This window comes from Anticarsia gemmatalis, chromosome 1 (genome assembly GCF_050436995.1).
Source record: "Anticarsia gemmatalis isolate Benzon Research Colony breed Stoneville strain chromosome 1, ilAntGemm2 primary, whole genome shotgun sequence".
Classification (NCBI taxonomy): Eukaryota; Metazoa; Arthropoda; class Insecta; order Lepidoptera; family Erebidae; genus Anticarsia; species Anticarsia gemmatalis.
In genome coordinates, this window is record NC_134745.1 from 4,314,619 (window position 1) to 4,332,885 (window position 18,267).

At 39.4% G+C, this 18,267-nt stretch overlaps 2 protein-coding genes across 2 annotated transcripts; both read left to right on the top strand.

Moving 5' to 3' along the window:
- Nucleotides 1-8,178: 8,178 nt before the first annotated feature.
- Nucleotides 8,179-13,143, top strand: LOC142972412 (uncharacterized). Its single transcript, XM_076113516.1, has 7 exons — nucleotides 8,179-8,277; nucleotides 9,574-9,773; nucleotides 10,465-10,696; nucleotides 10,987-11,186; nucleotides 11,595-11,826; nucleotides 12,151-12,350; nucleotides 12,758-13,143. Exons 1-7 carry the CDS (start codon nucleotides 8,265-8,267, stop codon nucleotides 13,034-13,036), a joined length of 1,356 nt encoding a protein of 451 aa, XP_075969631.1. The 5' UTR covers nucleotides 8,179-8,264; the 3' UTR covers nucleotides 13,037-13,143.
- Nucleotides 13,144-14,655: 1,512 nt separating this feature from the next.
- On the top strand, nucleotides 14,656-18,037 carry LOC142972470 (uncharacterized). Its single transcript, XM_076113640.1, has 3 exons — nucleotides 14,656-14,790; nucleotides 16,223-16,405; nucleotides 17,025-18,037. The coding sequence occupies exons 1-3, from the start codon at nucleotides 14,715-14,717 to the stop codon at nucleotides 17,534-17,536; spliced, it is 771 nt and encodes a 256-aa protein (XP_075969755.1). The 5' UTR covers nucleotides 14,656-14,714; the 3' UTR covers nucleotides 17,537-18,037.
- Nucleotides 18,038-18,267: the final 230 nt, after the last annotated feature.

Genomic DNA, 18,267 nt, shown 5'->3' on the forward strand with positions numbered 1-18,267 from the left:
CTACAATAAAAATATCATGCTTAAGTTACTAAAACAAAAAAGATAGGTACTTAACTTCACCATAGAGTCTCGCTCCTTATTGTGGTCACCGTACTCTTCATTCGTCTGACATGAGGTGATTACGGGCCTTGTTTATTTTGTTATTATTGTTTCTTTTTCTTTTTTATCTAAACACGATCGTGATTATCGAACTTAAGTGGACGGACAGACAGCCGGACATGTGAGTGATTTCTTCTATTTATTTATTTTAGTTAACCTTTCAGATTGTTCGAACTACAGCCACTTATTGTGGTGACCTTACAATTCATTCCAATTATTCGTTATAATTGATTGGATGAAATGTTTGGTTATTAAATTATTCAGTTTCTGTTTAACCGACTTCAAAAAAGGAGGAGATTCTTGATTCTTTCCGGAATTGTTTGCTACTTGATTACGTACTATTATAAAAAAAACCTATGACATAATAAGATATATTATAACGCTTATAAAACCACTTCAACGTAGATATTGTTTTGTTTACACACTGATAATATTGATTAATTTTTATAAGTACGTATAATAGAATTATACTATTTCTACGTAATTACTTAATTAGGTACTTGACTGAAGTAGACAAACCCTTGAATACAGACATAGTCGTGACATCACGTTATCGATGATGTAACAAGACAATATGGCGCTATACTGAACAAACTGCCTAAGAGTATTAAAGCTATTCAAATTTTCATTAGTTGCCATAATTTTTTTCTTGACCAAAACGTCGTAACCGTCACGAATTCTGTAGTAACGAAAGCAGAATAATTTCGGGGTTACTCCTTTATAGGTCATCATCAGCCTAGCCTTTTCTTCCAATTATGATGGGGTCGGATTCCAGTCTCACCAGATCTAGCTGGATACAAGTATTTTACATGGAGCGACTGCCTATCGGAGCCACACAGCCCGTCACTCCGTTGCCCTTAGGCAACGTTGCCTTTTGGTTGTCAGACTTTCGAGCTTCTGACTACTGTTAACGACCGTCAAAGATCTTTGAAAATTACAGCCGGGACCTACAATTTAACGTGCCTCCCGAAACATGAAGGAACTCACAATGTATAATATGGTCACCCAACCACAGATCAACCTCGTCTAGCGTAGCTTAACCTCAAAGATCGATCCACTCGGCTGTTGTGTACTAAGCCACGAGTTTCTCCATACTTCTATAGGTAATAATAATGAAATTCATGTTCTTATAGGTACTACAGTGAGGTATGTAACAAACTAATATTAACCAACTTTCACCAGACGTCCTGCTGCAAATAACTCAGTTTAAATTTCAGTCCCTAATTAGTAACCTATAATTTATAATAATTAATAACCGCAAATAAACCCTTAATCAACATACAATATAAATAGATCCATTGTTTGAATGCCTTTGTGGCGCGGCAGAATAGCCGACTGCAGATCACGACGTCCAGGTTCTATTCCGAGATCATAAAGTGCTATTGGTCTTTTTCTTATTAATATAAGATTATTCTCAATAGTCTGGAGTTTGGTAATGCGCCCGGCAAATGGCAATAGGCTTGCCTCCTGTTACTTTAGACTAACATTGTCAATGGCGAAATGTGGGTGTATTTCGTACACCTATGTCTACACCTTCGGGTATAAAAGGCGTGTTATTATGTATGTATGTATGTATTCAATTATATAAAATCAGTCATACAAGTGATATACGTTGATCAAAGCTCACCGACAATGACGAACTCGCCAAAATATACAAAAAAAAACGATAATCATTTGACAGCTACAGAATCACTGTCTTGTTAGATTGAATAACATTTGACCCGCCCTCTTTGAAGTAGAGTGACCAACACTTTTTCACATATAGAATATGATAAACTATTCATGATTTAGGCCCCTATATTAGACCGGTAGCAACGTTTTTTTAATATAGTTCTTACTTCGTTCCCCGACTTCGCCCGCGTGAAAACATTTCCCGGGGAAAAGATCCCAGCTGGTAATCCAAGTTATAAAGTATCTGTGTACCAAATTTCGTTTAAATCCACTGAGTCGTTTGACAGTTTTGAAGTCTGAAAACAATTTTAAAGTAAGCTAATTTTCTACGGTATAGACTTATTAGTTAGCGCTACAGTGGTTCGTGACTACCCCTCAGAAATGCCTGTTAGTCAGCCAGTGAGTCATCGGTTTTTGAATGCCGCATACTTTGTGTTTGAATTCTTACATTGTCTTCAAAAAATAATTTATATACCTACCCAGACAATTTTAAAAAGGCCATACACATGTGGACTATGATATATATATTTATAGCTCTCTTCAAAATGGCATCACAAACATTTACTATGAAGTTATCGTTTATCAAATATTAATTGAGGAATATGTGCCTATTTAATTACGCCTGTTATATTTTTGCACATATACCTACATAGGCATATCGAGTACACGGGAAATTAATTGTGGATATTATTTGATGATTAAATATCTAATTAGGAAGGCCAATTAGGATATTTCATATGTTAAGTATGGAAATGTCCATAATATGGTACCTATCATAACAAGGTAGTAGTAGGTAGCGTATTTTACGCTAAATCTATACTAATATTATAAAGCTGAAGAGTTTGTTTGTTTGAACGCGCTAATCTCAGGAACTACTGGTCCGATTTGAAAAAAAATCTCAGTGTTAGAAAGCCCATTTATCGAGGAAGGCTATATATCATCACGCTACGACCAATAGGAGCAGAGTACGAGTAAAAAATGTTACAAAAACGGGAAAAATTTTGACGCATTCTCTCTTATATTGCAAGCGAAGTTGCGCGGGTCAGCTAGTGACTACATATACACGACGCCCCACGTCATCAGCCTGTTCGGGATAAAATTAATATCTACAGAACGGATTTTCACACGGTTTTCACCAACAGAGTACCTAAACTATAATTACAGTATGGTTAAATATTTTTATATCTTAAATATATTTTTCCAAATAAGTTTTGTGATGGAGGAGTTTGTATGTTGTTATATTAAATTGTTTTAAACAAAAAAGAGTAAAGTTTCAAACCATTATACATTTTCACTATTACGATTTTTAAAAAATAGTTAAATATACTATTACGATATACTTATAAATAAAGCTAAAAAAGTAAGAAAAACATTCGGCAAGCAAAAAGCTCGATTCCCATTACTGTGACATTTCGTGTTGCGAAAATTGAATTTGGCAAATGGAATAATATAACGTGCATGCGGAGGAAAATAACTTGAAATCATAGAAATAAATAAGTTCATGTTTGAAAACATTAAGTTGAAAGAGAGAGCCTTACTCTCTTATTCATAAAAATATATGAAGTTATGAAAGGCTTATTAAGTGTTTTGTTTCTTTCACTCCTTAGTGAAATGAAAAAGAGAAAACATATTATGGTAGCTTTTTAGCTAATGTAGGTTTTTAGTGTGTTTATGAATAAGAAGGTTAGCATTTAGTACATAATATTCTAGCTTCTGCCCGACTTTCTTCGGGTGGAATGATTTCCCGGTATTTACAGTCTAATTTTTTGTCAATATTATGTGTAAATCTTAGTTTTATCTGTATGCAAAATTTCTTAAAAATCTCTTGAAAGAGTGACAGACATCGATGCACCTTCACACTACAGAGGTTGGTATTAATGTTTTGTATTGTATAAAAATCCTGGAGTCATAAAAAAAACTAAATATAACGATCTTATTTACAGCACCTACTAAATATTACTACCGAAGAATAAAATTATCTCATCCAATAGCCGAAATTATGCTAACAGTACAACAGCTGTGAACCGTCGGTCTCTTTTTATCTTATTGAATTTACATTGTATCAGTTTTTTGTAGCAATCGTGACCGCCCATAGATAACCACTGATGATAGAGAATGTTATTTTGCATGCAATAAATTCCTACGCCTTAGTCTTTGATCTGCCGGTATTTTTTGTCTCGTTAACAACGTTAAGCTATTATGTATTAATGAAATAAGGTCCCACTTATCTACTGTCAAACCTTAATGGTTTACACTGCTATGAATACGCTATTATTATAGGTGATTTGATTGTTTATTTTGATTAGTGGGACTGTTCTGGATGTGCATTTGTAGCAGTCAAATTAATCGACGGAGTTAAGAAAGCACTGATAGAAAAATGTTGTTTGTAAACGTTATAACCATAAAGGGCCAAAGTCAAGTGCCAGGAATCCAAACTCACTGAATCACAATTATTATGACTATTCAAAGTTAACTAGGCGTATTATGTTTGCCAACGGTGAGACAACCGCCGATCCACGCGCGGCCGATGTACATAGTATATTGTAGTAGAAGTAGTATTGTTCTCCTTAAGGTATGTTTGTTCCACTGCAGGGTACCCATCTATTAGGTACCCTCAAATCGTTTTACACAAACTTTTCAATTGACCAAATTATGGCTCCACCGGAAAAAAAAGGTTCCGAAATTATCTATAAATGCATTTTTGTTGATATTTCCTATCTAGCAAACAGTTGTACAAATGTAAAAAACCAATCTAATTTGGCGAAGCAGCGGCCCGGCCTCACGAGAGGTTGAGGTTGTTTTTCTTAAAAGTTTCCATATGCAATATTTAGCATAGGAAAGAAAAGGCAAAGGTAAGCAGTCATACAGCCATCGAGCGCACTTCGCTGATTGCGAGCCGCGCATCACCTGTATTGGCTGTACAGTCAACTCTACAAACCACTGCCTTTTTTTTTTTTTTTTTTTTTTTTTTTTTTTTTTTTTTTTTTTTTTTTTTTTACTCGGTTAATGCATGAAATTGCATCCCCAGCGCCCGGGGGAGCGCTGGGGTATGTGGGGCTCTCCGAACCAGAAGGGCAAGGCCTACCCACTAAACCACCGAGGTGTTGCCTCCTCCTCGCCGCATAGTGCCGAGGCCACGGGAACGCCTTTAGGCACACATCCGCGACCCCGACGCGGCCGTCCACAATGTGGACTCCTCCACAGTGTGGGACGACACCCCAACACACGGGTGCCGTCCCCCCACTATGCCCCCTTGTGCAATGGCCGGAAAACTCCCCCGAGTTCGCCAGCCAGGGGGCCTTCGGAAGCCGGGACAGGCCACGCGCAGATGCGCAGCATGTCCCGGCCGCCGGCGGCGGAAAGGTGTGTAGGCCGCCGCAACCTTCCCTCCGACCAACGAGCCCGAGAGCGAGATCCCAACGCTCCCGGGCCCTACGGTCCCACCATAAGCCGCCATGGGTTAAGAGCCGGGTCCGACCGCCCGACCCCCGGCTCCCCACGGCAGCCCCACCGTTGCCGCATCTCACGGTGCGGCCCCGCCCAGTCGCGGAGATAGGATACATCCCTTCCTCCGCGACCAGCCCCTCCAAAACCGGCCAGACTGAGTCCACTCAGCCCAGCCGGCCGGCCGCTTTTGGTCCCCCGGGCTACAACGGTACCACCCAGACGGGGAAGCGGCCTCTCCTCCATCAGCCGCCATGGGTTAAGAGCCGGGTCCGACCGCCCGACCCCCGGCTCCCCACGGCAGCCCCACCGTTGCCGCATCTCACGGTGCGGCCCCGCCCAGTCGCGGAGATAGGATACATCCCTTCCTCCGCGACCAGCCCCTCCAAAACCGGCCAGACTGAGTCCACTCAGCCCAGCCGGCCGGCCGCTTTTGGTCCCCCGGGCTACAACGGTACCACCCAGACGGGGAAGCGGCCTCTCCTCCATCAGCCGCCATGGGTTAAGAGCCGGGTCCGACCGCCCGACCCCCGGCTCCCCACGGCAGCCCCACCGTTGCCGCATCTCACGGTGCGGCCCCGCCCAGTCGCGGAGATAGGATACATCCCTTCCTCCGCGACCAGCCCCTCCAAAACCGGCCAGACTGAGTCCACTCAGCCCAGCCGGCCGGCCGCTTTTGGTCCCCCGGGCTACAACGGTACCACCCAGACGGGGAAGCGGCCTCTCCTCCATCAGCCGCCATGGGTTAAGAGCCGGGTCCGACCGCCCGACCCCCGGCTCCCCACGGCAGCCCCACCGTTGCCGCATCTCACGGTGCGGCCCCGCCCAGTCGCGGAGATAGGATACATCCCTTCCTCCGCGACCAGCCCCTCCAAAACCGGCCAGACTGAGTCCACTCAGCCCAGCCGGCCGGCCGCTTTTGGTCCCCCGGGCTACAACGGTACCACCCAGACGGGGAAGCGGCCTCTCCTCCATCAGCCGCCATGGGTTAAGAGCCGGGTCCGACCGCCCGACCCCCGGCTCCCCACGGCAGCCCCACCGTTGCCGCATCTCGCGGTACGGCCCCGCCCAGTCGCGGAGGATAGGGTTGAGCTACCTCCCTTCCTCCGCGACTAGCCTCTCCTAAACCGGCCAGGCTTACGTCGCCTAGGCCCAGCCGGCCGGCCGCTTTGGTCCCCCGGGCTACAGCGGTACCACCCAGACGGGGAAGCGGCCTCTCCACTGGGTCCCTCTTGGTTCACCGCAACCGAATCCGCGGACTCAAGGTTGCGGCTACTAAGCCCCCCCACCACAGCAAGGTGGAGACCCGTCGGGGGGGACAAACCACTGCCTACTTGAAATTTATTCAAATTCTTTAGGAAATTCGCGTTGAATAATTGTGTGAGATTAATGTGATTTAAAAAGAGTGTGGTAGGGGTAATTTCACATTATAATTCACGTAAATGATTATATCTGTCAGTTACCCAAATTGAGATAATATTAATGACTTGAAGTATTTCTTTGGCAAATAAGTCTGACTTTTCTTTTGATACCTTCAAAATAATAGGATCAAGAAATGATTAAGTAGACTATACACATAACAATAAATAAAGTAGACTACGCACAAACAAATTACATACATTCTATAAACAGAGACATTCGGTAAAACTATTTATATTTATTGAAACATTGTTCAGGGTGAGTGTACCCGAGTTGCGCTGAAACTGGCACATGTTGGTAATTTGAAAGCGTCACCCCGGCAGATGGAAAACACAACTTTTCTTTTCTTACGGTTTCACTTTCTTTATAGTAAGTACATGTACTCTGTGTATGTCTGAAATATTTAGAGGACGCTGGATTTTGAATTATGTAGGTATATCATATATTTATTTAAATTAAAGGTAAATATTTTATTTATTGGTAACTAGATCAATCATATTTTCCTCGATTCAATTAATACAACGCCTAGAAACGTCTACCAAAAAGTGTCATTAAAGTTTATAACAAATCTTACCCTATTGAGCACGTTTTTCCCTTAAAAATAGAATAAAGAAGTAAGAAAAAGAAGAATTTATATTTCAAAATATTTTCTTTACGAAATACTAAACACAGCAATTTTAAGTCCAGCGGTCGATCGCGACGAATTTCCATCACGCTGGCCAAATAAACCTCGCCGTGTGCAGTTATATCTGAAATAAGGAACGTTTGTATCCCCCTAGGAGTCAGCTTTGAGCTTTGACGGAGCAATATCCACAAGTAAACATGTCCTATCTGAGAGAGAGTTAGCTTTTTGTACGAGCGTTTTATACGCAGAGAAAATTGTCTATGTACTGAACACTGTTTATTGTCATTAAAGTAAATCAACAAAGATGAAGTGTAAGAATGTGAAAAATTTGAATATTAAATGTAAATATGACACATTATTATAAATATGTAGGTATTTACAGACCCAAGAATTTTTTTTGTTCACGAATGGAAAATAGCAACGTTTATTCTGTTCTGCATTGAAAGGAATAAGATAACAATTTTTATAAATTTTTACTGCAAAAAGTAAAAAGAACAGGTTCCAAATAAAACAGTCTTTACTTTTTACTTTAAACTTTTATGAATGCTACACATCGTCCCGCAAAAGCTTTTGAGCCTTTCTTTCAGGTAGAGATAGTTATATTTTAAGTGCATTTCTTTTAACTGTTACAAAAGACTTCCAAATACACATTATAGGGACTTTTGACATAGTTTTTATTTTAACTTATATCTGTCCCTCTGCAATCATATCTGCTCTCTCTCAAAGGGTCTCCCGAACGAACGGCGGGTGACGCCTAGAGTACAAGTGCGGGTTGGGAAATACGTATCAGGGAAACTACAACCCATTCCAAAAACTGAACACTGTGGAAAGGATAAATTAATCTAATATTTGCATAAATAGGGATAAATAGAAATAGATATAATAATCAGGTAAATCAAAACTGTATATAAACTTGCTGAGGCTCTATATCTGGTAGTTAATTATTAACTGTAGTGGTGGTCACTGCGTTAACTAATACGTTAACTAATCAACTACTCTATTCATCATGTGTTCAGTCGGTGAGTACCTGTAAAAGTATTTTAAAATTACTTTAACCATTGCGCCAGTCCGAAGTTTAAAAGCAACGGGGTACATATCTATCTCATGTAGGGGAGGCGCTCATAGCCAGTTGCGCTCTCCGGTTGGTAAACGATCAGTGGGTTAAGCAACCCTTGCCGCGGTCAATCTATAGATGGGTGACCGCATAGTGGTATTTGAACTGAGCGTCTCACTGCTTCGGAGGGCACATAAATTGTCGGTCCCAGTTGCTGTCTACTTAGATAATAATCGTTAAGCCATGTCAAAGGCCTTTCGGGCGACTTGAACAACTTTGACTAAAGTTATATTTTTTGTGTTAATATGTAACAAGGGATTTGAAAATCAGGCACGTGATAATTAAAATATATTTAAGTCACTAGAATCTCCTCTATCTTCATAAAATATTTTATTAATATCAGTTATTTCTATAAATATCGCTAGATAATTTAAACTAAATAGTTGTCATAGTTGAGCAGTGATAGCCGAGTGGTATAAGTTGACACCTCCCACGCAAGTGGTCGCAGGTTCGAACCCGAGGCAACACACCAATGACTTTTCGAAGTTATGTGTGTATTAGAAATAATTATCACATGCTCCAACGGTGAAGGAAAACATCGTGAGGAAACCTTGCATGCCTAAAATTTGTTTAATACATTAATTGAAGGCATGCAAAGTCCCCAACCCGCACTTGGCCAGCGTGGTGGACTCAAGGCCTAACCCCTCCCTCATTACGGGAGGAGACCCTTGCCCAGCAGTGGGACATTAATGGGTTAAATTTATTTATTATAGTTGTCATAGTTGTTCTCCTCATATTCGTTATAGTGCGTTATAAGGAGATAAGTAAAAGAGCTACCATTGCCCAACTTCTCTGCCATTACTGAGCCTACGCCTCTAGTGGGCGGAGTTGGAACTATTTTGGCAGTATATTTCATGTCAAACTTTCCCTATAACTATACCCCACAGTACCGACTGTAGAAAAACGCGCTACAAGTTAAAGAATAAGAAGGTTCTTACATCAAATAAATTTTTTGGCTCTATATATTTCACGTTGAATTTTGGTTGATTAAATAAAATAGTAATGGCACATAAGTATGACTTATTTTTGCTTCAAGCGTTTTAAAAGTACTACAAAGAAGAGACGACTAGAACCGCACAGTAACAATAAGTCTCTGTACGTGTAGATTTAACAAAGATATCATTCTGATACCTTACTTGCCCTATATAATCGAAAGTTAATAACTACATAGTAAAAGAATTGGTCATTTCATCCGTAACAGGTCCTCACTGGGTGAAGTGCAGCAATGGCTCGATGCCTAATGGTGCTGTTCCCGCTGGAGTAGATTTGGATGGCAAGGAGATGTTCGTGGCCAGGGCTCATCACGACAACTGCCTGGTTCCTGGCAAAATAATCCCTTCACGGGAAAAACACGCCTATATTCCTTATGATGGTAAAGAGCACCATAAAACTGAGTACGAGGCAAGTATACTTCTTGTTGCCTAATGTTGGGTAATATAAAAAGACTAGCTGACCCGCGCAACTTCGCTTGCGTCACATAAAAGAGAATGCGTGAATTTTTTCCCCGTTTTTGTAACATTTTTTACTGGTACTCTGCTCCTATTGGTCGTAGCGTGATGATATATAGCCTATAGCTTTCCTCGATAAATGGGCTATCTAACACTGAAAGAATTTCTCAAATCGGACCAGTAGTTCCTGAGATTAGCGCGTTCAAACAAACAAACAAACAAACAAACAAACTCTTCAGCTTTATAAGTATAGATTAGTAATATATTAGTATAGATTCTCTCTTGACGTCTAATTTTAAGTATAATATAAGAAGCTAGTGGAGATGCGGAGCTTTTTATGTTTAGATTTGGGTGAAGAATAGATTTTAAGGTTTATTTTTCAGTAGTCTAGCTTTGGCAACGTAATAGAAGAACAGACAGTCACTTAGAGTTTCGCAATTAAAATCACACCATTTCATCAATTATATAGGTTCCTCAGGGGAGTAATTAAAAAACCATTCTTATGTGACAGCTCCTATCATATCATCATTAAATTTGATGTTCATGTAGTACGTAATATTTTGTGATAAATGAGCGATTGAGTAACTTTTCGCTTTCATATACAGATGCATAATAGAGCAAATGTTAATGAGTGTCTTTCACAGGTTCTGGTGAATAGCCCCAACCACTGGGTACCAGCCAGTGGATCCAACATCCCCCCCAACGCTCTTCCCGGCGGCACCGACAAGGGTGAGACGTACTACATCGGACGCGCGCGTGTTCAGGGCGCGCTCACTTGCGGCAAGGTGCATCCATCGCACGCCGTCTGCTACGTGTCCTTCGATGGCAAGGAGCATCACTTCTCTAACTATGAAATACTGATTAATAAGCCCCAAGGTAATTAATATACAATTAATAACACTGTGTTTTACCAAAATTAAGTAGCTGATCGACCAGGCTGCCGCCATTTGCGTGAGCCTGCAAGTCTTTGATGTTCCAAATTGGGAATTTTGCAAAATTTACACGCAAAGTTTTCTACTAAGTTGATGAACTAACGTATCGTATTATTGTCAACTGTGAATTGAAGGATTTGGTTTCTAATATCTTACTTGCCCTACATTTATGAAAGTAATTAAATAACTGTACATACTACATATTATATGAATTTGTCATTTCATCCACCACAGATCCTCACTGGGTAAAGTGCAGTAACGGCTCGATGCCTAGTGGTGCTGTTCCCGCTGGAGTAGATTTGGATGGCAAGGAGATGTTCGTGGCCAGGGCTCATCACGACAACTGCCTGGTTCCTGGCAAAATAATCCCTTCACGGGACAGACACGCCTATGTTCCTTATGATGGTAAAGAGCACCATAAAACTGAGTACGAGGCAAGTATCATATCTCTCTTGTTGCCTACTGTTAAGTAATAAGTATAAGAAATTAGCGAGATAAGGAGAGCCAAGGAGCTCGGTAAATTGTGGATCTCGGCTGTCATTTTTAAAGGTCTTTGACAGACGTTAACAGTAGTCAAAAGCTTGTTAGTCTGACAACCAATCTTATCGAAGGCTATCATGTTATAACCCAGGTAACTGGGTTGGGGAGGTCCGATAGGCAGTAGCTACTTGTAATATCCAGCTGCATCAGGTGAAAGTGGAAGCCGAGTCCAACATAGTTGGAAGACAGGCAATCTGATTAAATGCTAAAGAGCAGGCGGGGCTCCGCTTGCGTTTTAATTTGGGTAAAGAAAAGGATTTCGGGGATAATTTTCAATTTTATTTAATTGATATCTTTTACAGGTTCTGGTGAATAGCCCCAACCACTGGGTACCAGCCAGTGGATCCAACATCCCCCCCAACGCTCTTCCCGGCGGCACCGACAAGGGTGAGACGTACTACATCGGTCGCGCGCGTGTTCAGGGCGCGCTCACTTGCGGCAAGGTGCATCCATCGCACGCCGTCTGCTACGTGTCCTTCGACGGCAAGGAGCATCACTTCGCTGACTATGAAATACTGATTAACAAACCCCAAGGTAATAAAGCTATTCACATTCATACGAGTGCAGCAAATTGAATATACAATTAATAATCCTATGTTTTACCAAGTTAAGTAGCTCATCGAACATGCCGCCGCAATTTGCGTGAGCCTGCAAGTCTCTGATGTTCCAAATTGAGAATTTTGCAAACATTACACACGAGGCTCTCTACTAAGTTGTTGAACTACAGTATCGTATAATTGTCAAATGTGGTTTGAAAAATTTTGTTTCTAATATCTTACTTGCCCTACATTTTATGAAAGTAATTAAATAACTGTACGTACTACATAGTATATGAATTTGTCATTTTATCTACAACAGATCCTCACTGGGTAAAGTGCAGTAACGGCTCGATGCCTAGTGGTGCTGTTCCCGCTGGAGTAGACTTAGATGGCAAGGAAATGTTCGTGGCCAGGGCTCATCACGACAACTGCCTGGTTCCCGGCAAAATTATCCCTTCACGGGACAGACACGCCTATGTTCCTTATGATGGTAAAGAGCACCATAAAACTGAATACGAGGCAAGTATCATAACTCTCTTGTTGTCTTTTGTTAGGTAATAAGTATAAGAAGTTAGCGAGATAAGGAGAGCCAAGGAGGTCGGTAAATTGTGGATCTCGGCTGACATTTTTATAGGTCTTTGACAGACGTTAACAGTAGTCAAAAGCTTGTTAGTCTGACAACCAATTACCGAAAGCTATCATGTTATAACCAAGGTAACTGAGTTGGGGAGGTCCGATAGGCAGTAGCTACATGTAATATCTAGCTGCATCCGGTGAAAGTGGAAGCCGAGTCCAACATAGTTGGAAGACAGGCTAATCTGATTAAATGCTAAAGAGCAGGCGCGGCTCCGCTTGCGTTTTAATTTGGGTAAAGAAAAGGATTTCGGAGTTCATTTTCAATTTTATTTAATTAATATCCTTTACAGGTTCTGGTGAATAGCCCCAACCACTGGGTACCAGCCAGTGGATCCAACATCCCCCCCAACGCTCTTCCCGGCGGCACCGACAAGGGTGAGACGTACTACATCGGACGCGCGCGTGTTCAGGGCGCGCTCACTTGCGGCAAGGTGCATCCATCGCACGCCGTCTGCTACGTGTCCTTCGATGGCAAGGAGCATCACTTCTCCGACTATGAAATATTGGTCGACTACTTTACCGATGAAAATGAAGGTATTGTGCATCCCGGCGAGTCGAGTGTCGCTTAAATTGCGCTGCAATTTCCGACGGTCTCACCAGACCTTTTTAAATTCGCTTTATAAACATGCAATTTTGTGTATATCAAATTATTAATCAATAAAGTATTTATGCATAATCCTGGTTTCATTACTGAAATAATCGTGACAAAATTTCCGATAGATATCTTTAATCCTATAAATCGGTCAAATGACGTAAATCAGAAAACCTCAGCATAAAATTCTATTCTGAAACATTTGAGAGAACGTAACCAAATGATCCGTAAATTGAATTCAAATATTTTTTTAATCTGAGTACCCAAGACTCTACATTTTAAAAGAGGTTAAATAATACGACTATTTACTTTGAGGCAAGGTAGGTAGACCCCAGATTACAGATATTTTTTGGCTAAAATTATAAAAATGTGGACTATTTGGACAAACTTCAGAAAAGTATTTTAAGCACACTAGCGTCATCTAACCTAAATGTATTGAAACGCCTACTGTATGAGTGTTCTACAACGCACATTTCATGAAGTACATGAAGTTTGTAATAGATGGCGCTCAAATACTGAGCTTAAAATTATTTAACATTTTTCATAAGGCCCAGCGCAGACAGACCGGAATAATACTCGCGCGGTCTCGAGCATTTTCTTTACGGCTCGCGGATGCTCGAGCATGCTCGCGACTGCTCGAGCCTGCGCGAGGAAAACTTTCTAGGTTACCATTCTTCATTAAACAGGACAGTTTTCGTGAAAATTCGTCAACGATGGTAGACTGGGCCATGATTATAATTGCTCTTTTGACTAAAGAAGAATAAAAATGACGTTCTCTCTCTTTAAACTCAGTAACAACATTGAAATTTTTCGTACGATGCTCGCGCGTCCTCGAGTATGCGCGGGGATACCCGCGCATCCTCGAGGACGCGCGAGCATTTTTTGACAGGTTCAAGCAATTATGCACTTTATTTTAATTAATTTAAAGTTGATTTTCAATTGCGTTAAAAAAATCCTCTCCGCTGCGCTCCTCTTGGTCTGCGCTGACCCTAAGTGTTTGCACTCTATTATTTCAATGAAGGAATTTAAAATTATATTTGTAATGACTCCGATAATCTCGCAAATGCAGAGTGATCTTTCAAGTTGTAATAAAATTAAGCGACATCTATTGGTAGTATGTAAACTTTACATGGTCTTTTATCTCTATCTGAAGACATAGATGTCACTGTACGCTAAAGAAAATTATTTACTTTTAAATTGAAAATAAGTATAAACATAACATAACGCCTGTTATACTGGTGTAGGCAGATATGCATGATATACACCCGCGCTTCGCGGTTAATATGTTAGTCCCATGTAACAGGAGATGAGCCTATTGCCTTAATTTATCTGCCTCGTTACCAAAGTCTAGACTGTTATTGATAAATATCGTAAAATAAATAAGAAAAAGCAAATAAAACTGCTCCACCCAGCAATCGAACGTGAGATCTCGAGATCAGCAGTCCTCTGCCTACAGCTTCTGGTATAACAAGCGTCATGTCTTATATGTATGTATCGTATTATATTCAAAGTATGACAAGTCATACCCTAAGCTGTGGTGATTACGAAGGTGTTTTGTTTCATACAGCATCGACACGGGGGTAATTGCACCGCTTCCTCTGCGACATCATTTAGTGCAATTTTGCGTAGTTTATATAAAACGTAGGAGCCACGCAATGAAGCCTTATTGTCTTATAAAATATACAAGTGACATCATGACGAGACTATTGTACTTATGTTTGACTATTTGTGGTAAGAATTCAAGTATTTTTATTATAAGTTGGTACTTTTCGTGGGTTAAGAGTTTGTTTTGCCTTTTTTGGATCCGTGTTTTGGTAAAGGTTATTCCCCCATCTTTTGTTTTGATAATAGGTACGGGCGTTTAATTCCTGGTCACATTGAAATTTTTACAGGTCTATACTTACGTAATAAGGCTTGTTCTCCTTCTTTACCCACTGTTACTTAACACGACCACTTCCATCAATTTTTTTTCAAACAAATTAGGTAGTAGGGGAGGGGCCTACCTATTGCTATAATAAAAATAATACAATTTATCGATTACTGTTCCAATATAGAAATAATTCTAACCATCGATGATGAATGCACAAGACTTGATATCGAAAAGGTTTTACATATTTATTCCGTCAAATTAGATTGCAGCTGGTTGGTACAGCAATAAAAAATGTAATAACGCCATTAAAAAATTAAAAATCAAATATTAAAAATAAAACTTAAATGGCATTTTTATATTTTTTTGAACAGTAACGACCAGTATTTTTGGCGTCAACAAAGAAAAGGTTGAAATATTCCTAAAAATAATCTATTTTCAAAGTAAAGTACAAAAATAATCACTTGTTCGTCATTTCTTTTGCTAATATAAACATTTGTACTTAAGTAGAGCCAAAGTATCTACGCGTTATTTTATTCGTGTGGGAAATAAAATGGCGCATACGATACTATTGTTAAAGTCCGTCTGTATTTCAAATGAAATTCAACATAATTCCAATGAAATATGATTTGTAGGTACGACTGTAAATGTATTTTCGGCGCCATATTTTCATTTCCTATTCACACTCTCGAATCTTTTGAATTCAATTCCGTGTTCGAGCTTAAAGGAACCTATTCAGTGCTTTATCATTAATATGAGTGCTATTTTTGGAGACAAGTAGAAATGGAGTGAATAGAAATCGAGTTTTAGCATAGATAAAAGACAAACCCACCCCAAGGCTTACCCTTGACATTGACACGTAGACCTTGAGTGTACGGATCTTTTCAACTAATGTCAGGGGCAAATCGTTCTTTTATAAGGAAATACTTACTGTTTTTGGTACTAAATACAAACAAGTTCCCAAATGACTGCCGTATAGGTTATTTATAAGTAGGTACTAATTCATAAATACATAAGTTTATAGTAATATGCTTTGCTATGAGTTAAGTAGAGTTTAAAGAAGGAACATCTTGAGATTTCTACTTACCTAATTCTTGTTACTTTTGCGTAAATAAATAATACATTTAGGTATAATAGGATCTTATTATCAGGATGATGTGACGCAGTTCTCAGTTGAATTTTTCAACCCTACCTTTGTCATTATGATATTAAATTAACGTTCAGCAGTTTGAAAGTATTGGATACAAAATAGGTCTCTTATAAATAACCTAAAATGCTAGAGAATCTTGATTGCAGTTCTCGTTGGTACGTGTCATGCCGTTTCATCAAAAATGGACTTCGGTGAGGACCAGGAACCGGTTGTAGTTGAAGCTAATTCTACTAAGGGAGAAGACGAAGATGTTGAAGTGAAACATACTATTGTAGTGTCGACCAGACTTAGGAATAACAACAGAAGAGGTCTTCATAGTTCTAACGATGGTAAGATTCTTTAAATAGTTTTTGTTCACGGCTTTATTCATGTTGAAAGATTTTCACTTTATAAATTTTCATCACATTACAAAATAATATGTTAAGATGTTGAAATTTTCTGTAGTTGTGATTTTCAATTAGCTTTGATCTTCCTATGAGTCTCAGTGGTACAAGAGATACAAAACTCATACCAATTTTAAAACGATTAAATAATATGTAGAGGTTCCACAATGCACATGTATTTATGTAAGCTACCTACAAACTATCCCAGTATTAAGTTACGTTTCAACAATTTAGTAGTAGCAGTAGTTTCTTAAAAAAGTTAAAAATAAACATACTCACAAACTTTCGCATTTGTTTTTAGTTAAGTCTGTATAATAAATATATGAATCATTGCAAACGTGTTATCTCACGTGTATAGGTTTCCTCCTGCATTTTTTGCTAGTATATCTATTTAATTATTTGAAGGTCTCCATTTTATTAATAACAAACAAAAAATGCAGTCTTTATTTCCCAGAATGTTGCTAAAGGTCTAAAATAATAAGTAGTTATAGAGATAATAACAGTGTAATTGACACCAAAGATTTTAAAAGTGATTGTACAACATGTGTGAATGGTTTATTCTCAGGTGGTATGGGAGCTTTAACGTACAAATTAGACGCCAAAGCAAGGGATGATAGTGGAGAAGTTCCTGTAGTAAATGGATATAAATCAGTAGAATCAACTCTTATTCGAACTCCAGATACAAGGCACAAGCCTCAAGCTTTCCCAGATTCTGTGATCATTAACAGAAACATACAAGATGAATACGACATATACCCTAATTACGTCAACATCCCGTCGCAATGGAAGCCTTCTACGTTCTACAACAACATCAACTGGAACAACCAAGAAGTACCACTAAACACCGAATATGCAGGATTCAGAAACACTATCAACAGCAGACCGGCGTATCAAACTCCCGGGAAATTCCACAGAAGAATATCAGATGACGGAATGAAAGAGTTTTACTGTAAGAAGTGTAGAGAAATGCAAGGTTTCAGAGGTTGTGTACAACAAAGAAGTAATCCTTGGTCTCAAATACACGAAACAACGACTGCAAAGATGAAGATAGATGGTAAATTGGCGAAATTAAACTAATACGTCGTGCGGTCATTGTTTTTGTTCATCCTCCGTACTTTGTAATGGGTAGAAAAAACTGAGATGTTATCTCAGTGACCTTGAAACGATGCTCTGAGGTTGAAGGTATGGTAGGTATATGATGGGCGAATAATTGTTCACGTTTCCAGGTATTCATTAATGTTTTTGAATCACGATATTGGTTCGACATGATTGGGAGTACGGAGTATAGTATAATAGGTACTCAATGATATCACAATTAATAACGTAAATAATAATGTAGTTATGAAGTATGTATCCGGTAAGATGTCCGGTCGGATACTAGGTGGGTACATTTAAATTGTTCTTGCGTTTTTCAAGATGATGAGGTAAATGAACTTCTTATTGTTATACGTATAAAAAGTAGTCTGGTAGTTATTTGAGACGAAAAATAATTAGTTTTACATTTTGGAGAGAAATATGCACATCCAATTATTCTTCTTCGTAATTAATTTTGTAACATTATTAATGGTTTGAACACATTTTCTAACATACAAAGATATTTATGTTATACAATCTTCTTACAATATTCTTAATCCAGGTATTTTTTTTTTATCTTTTGATCAATTACGAGTACATTATTCAGCAGCACCAAGTAATAATACTAAAGTACTTATATATCAGAGACTCTAAATATAAATCGATTAAACAAATGAGTCAAGAAAAATACCAAAAACACAAGCAATTAAAATATCATTAGTGCGTAACGATCG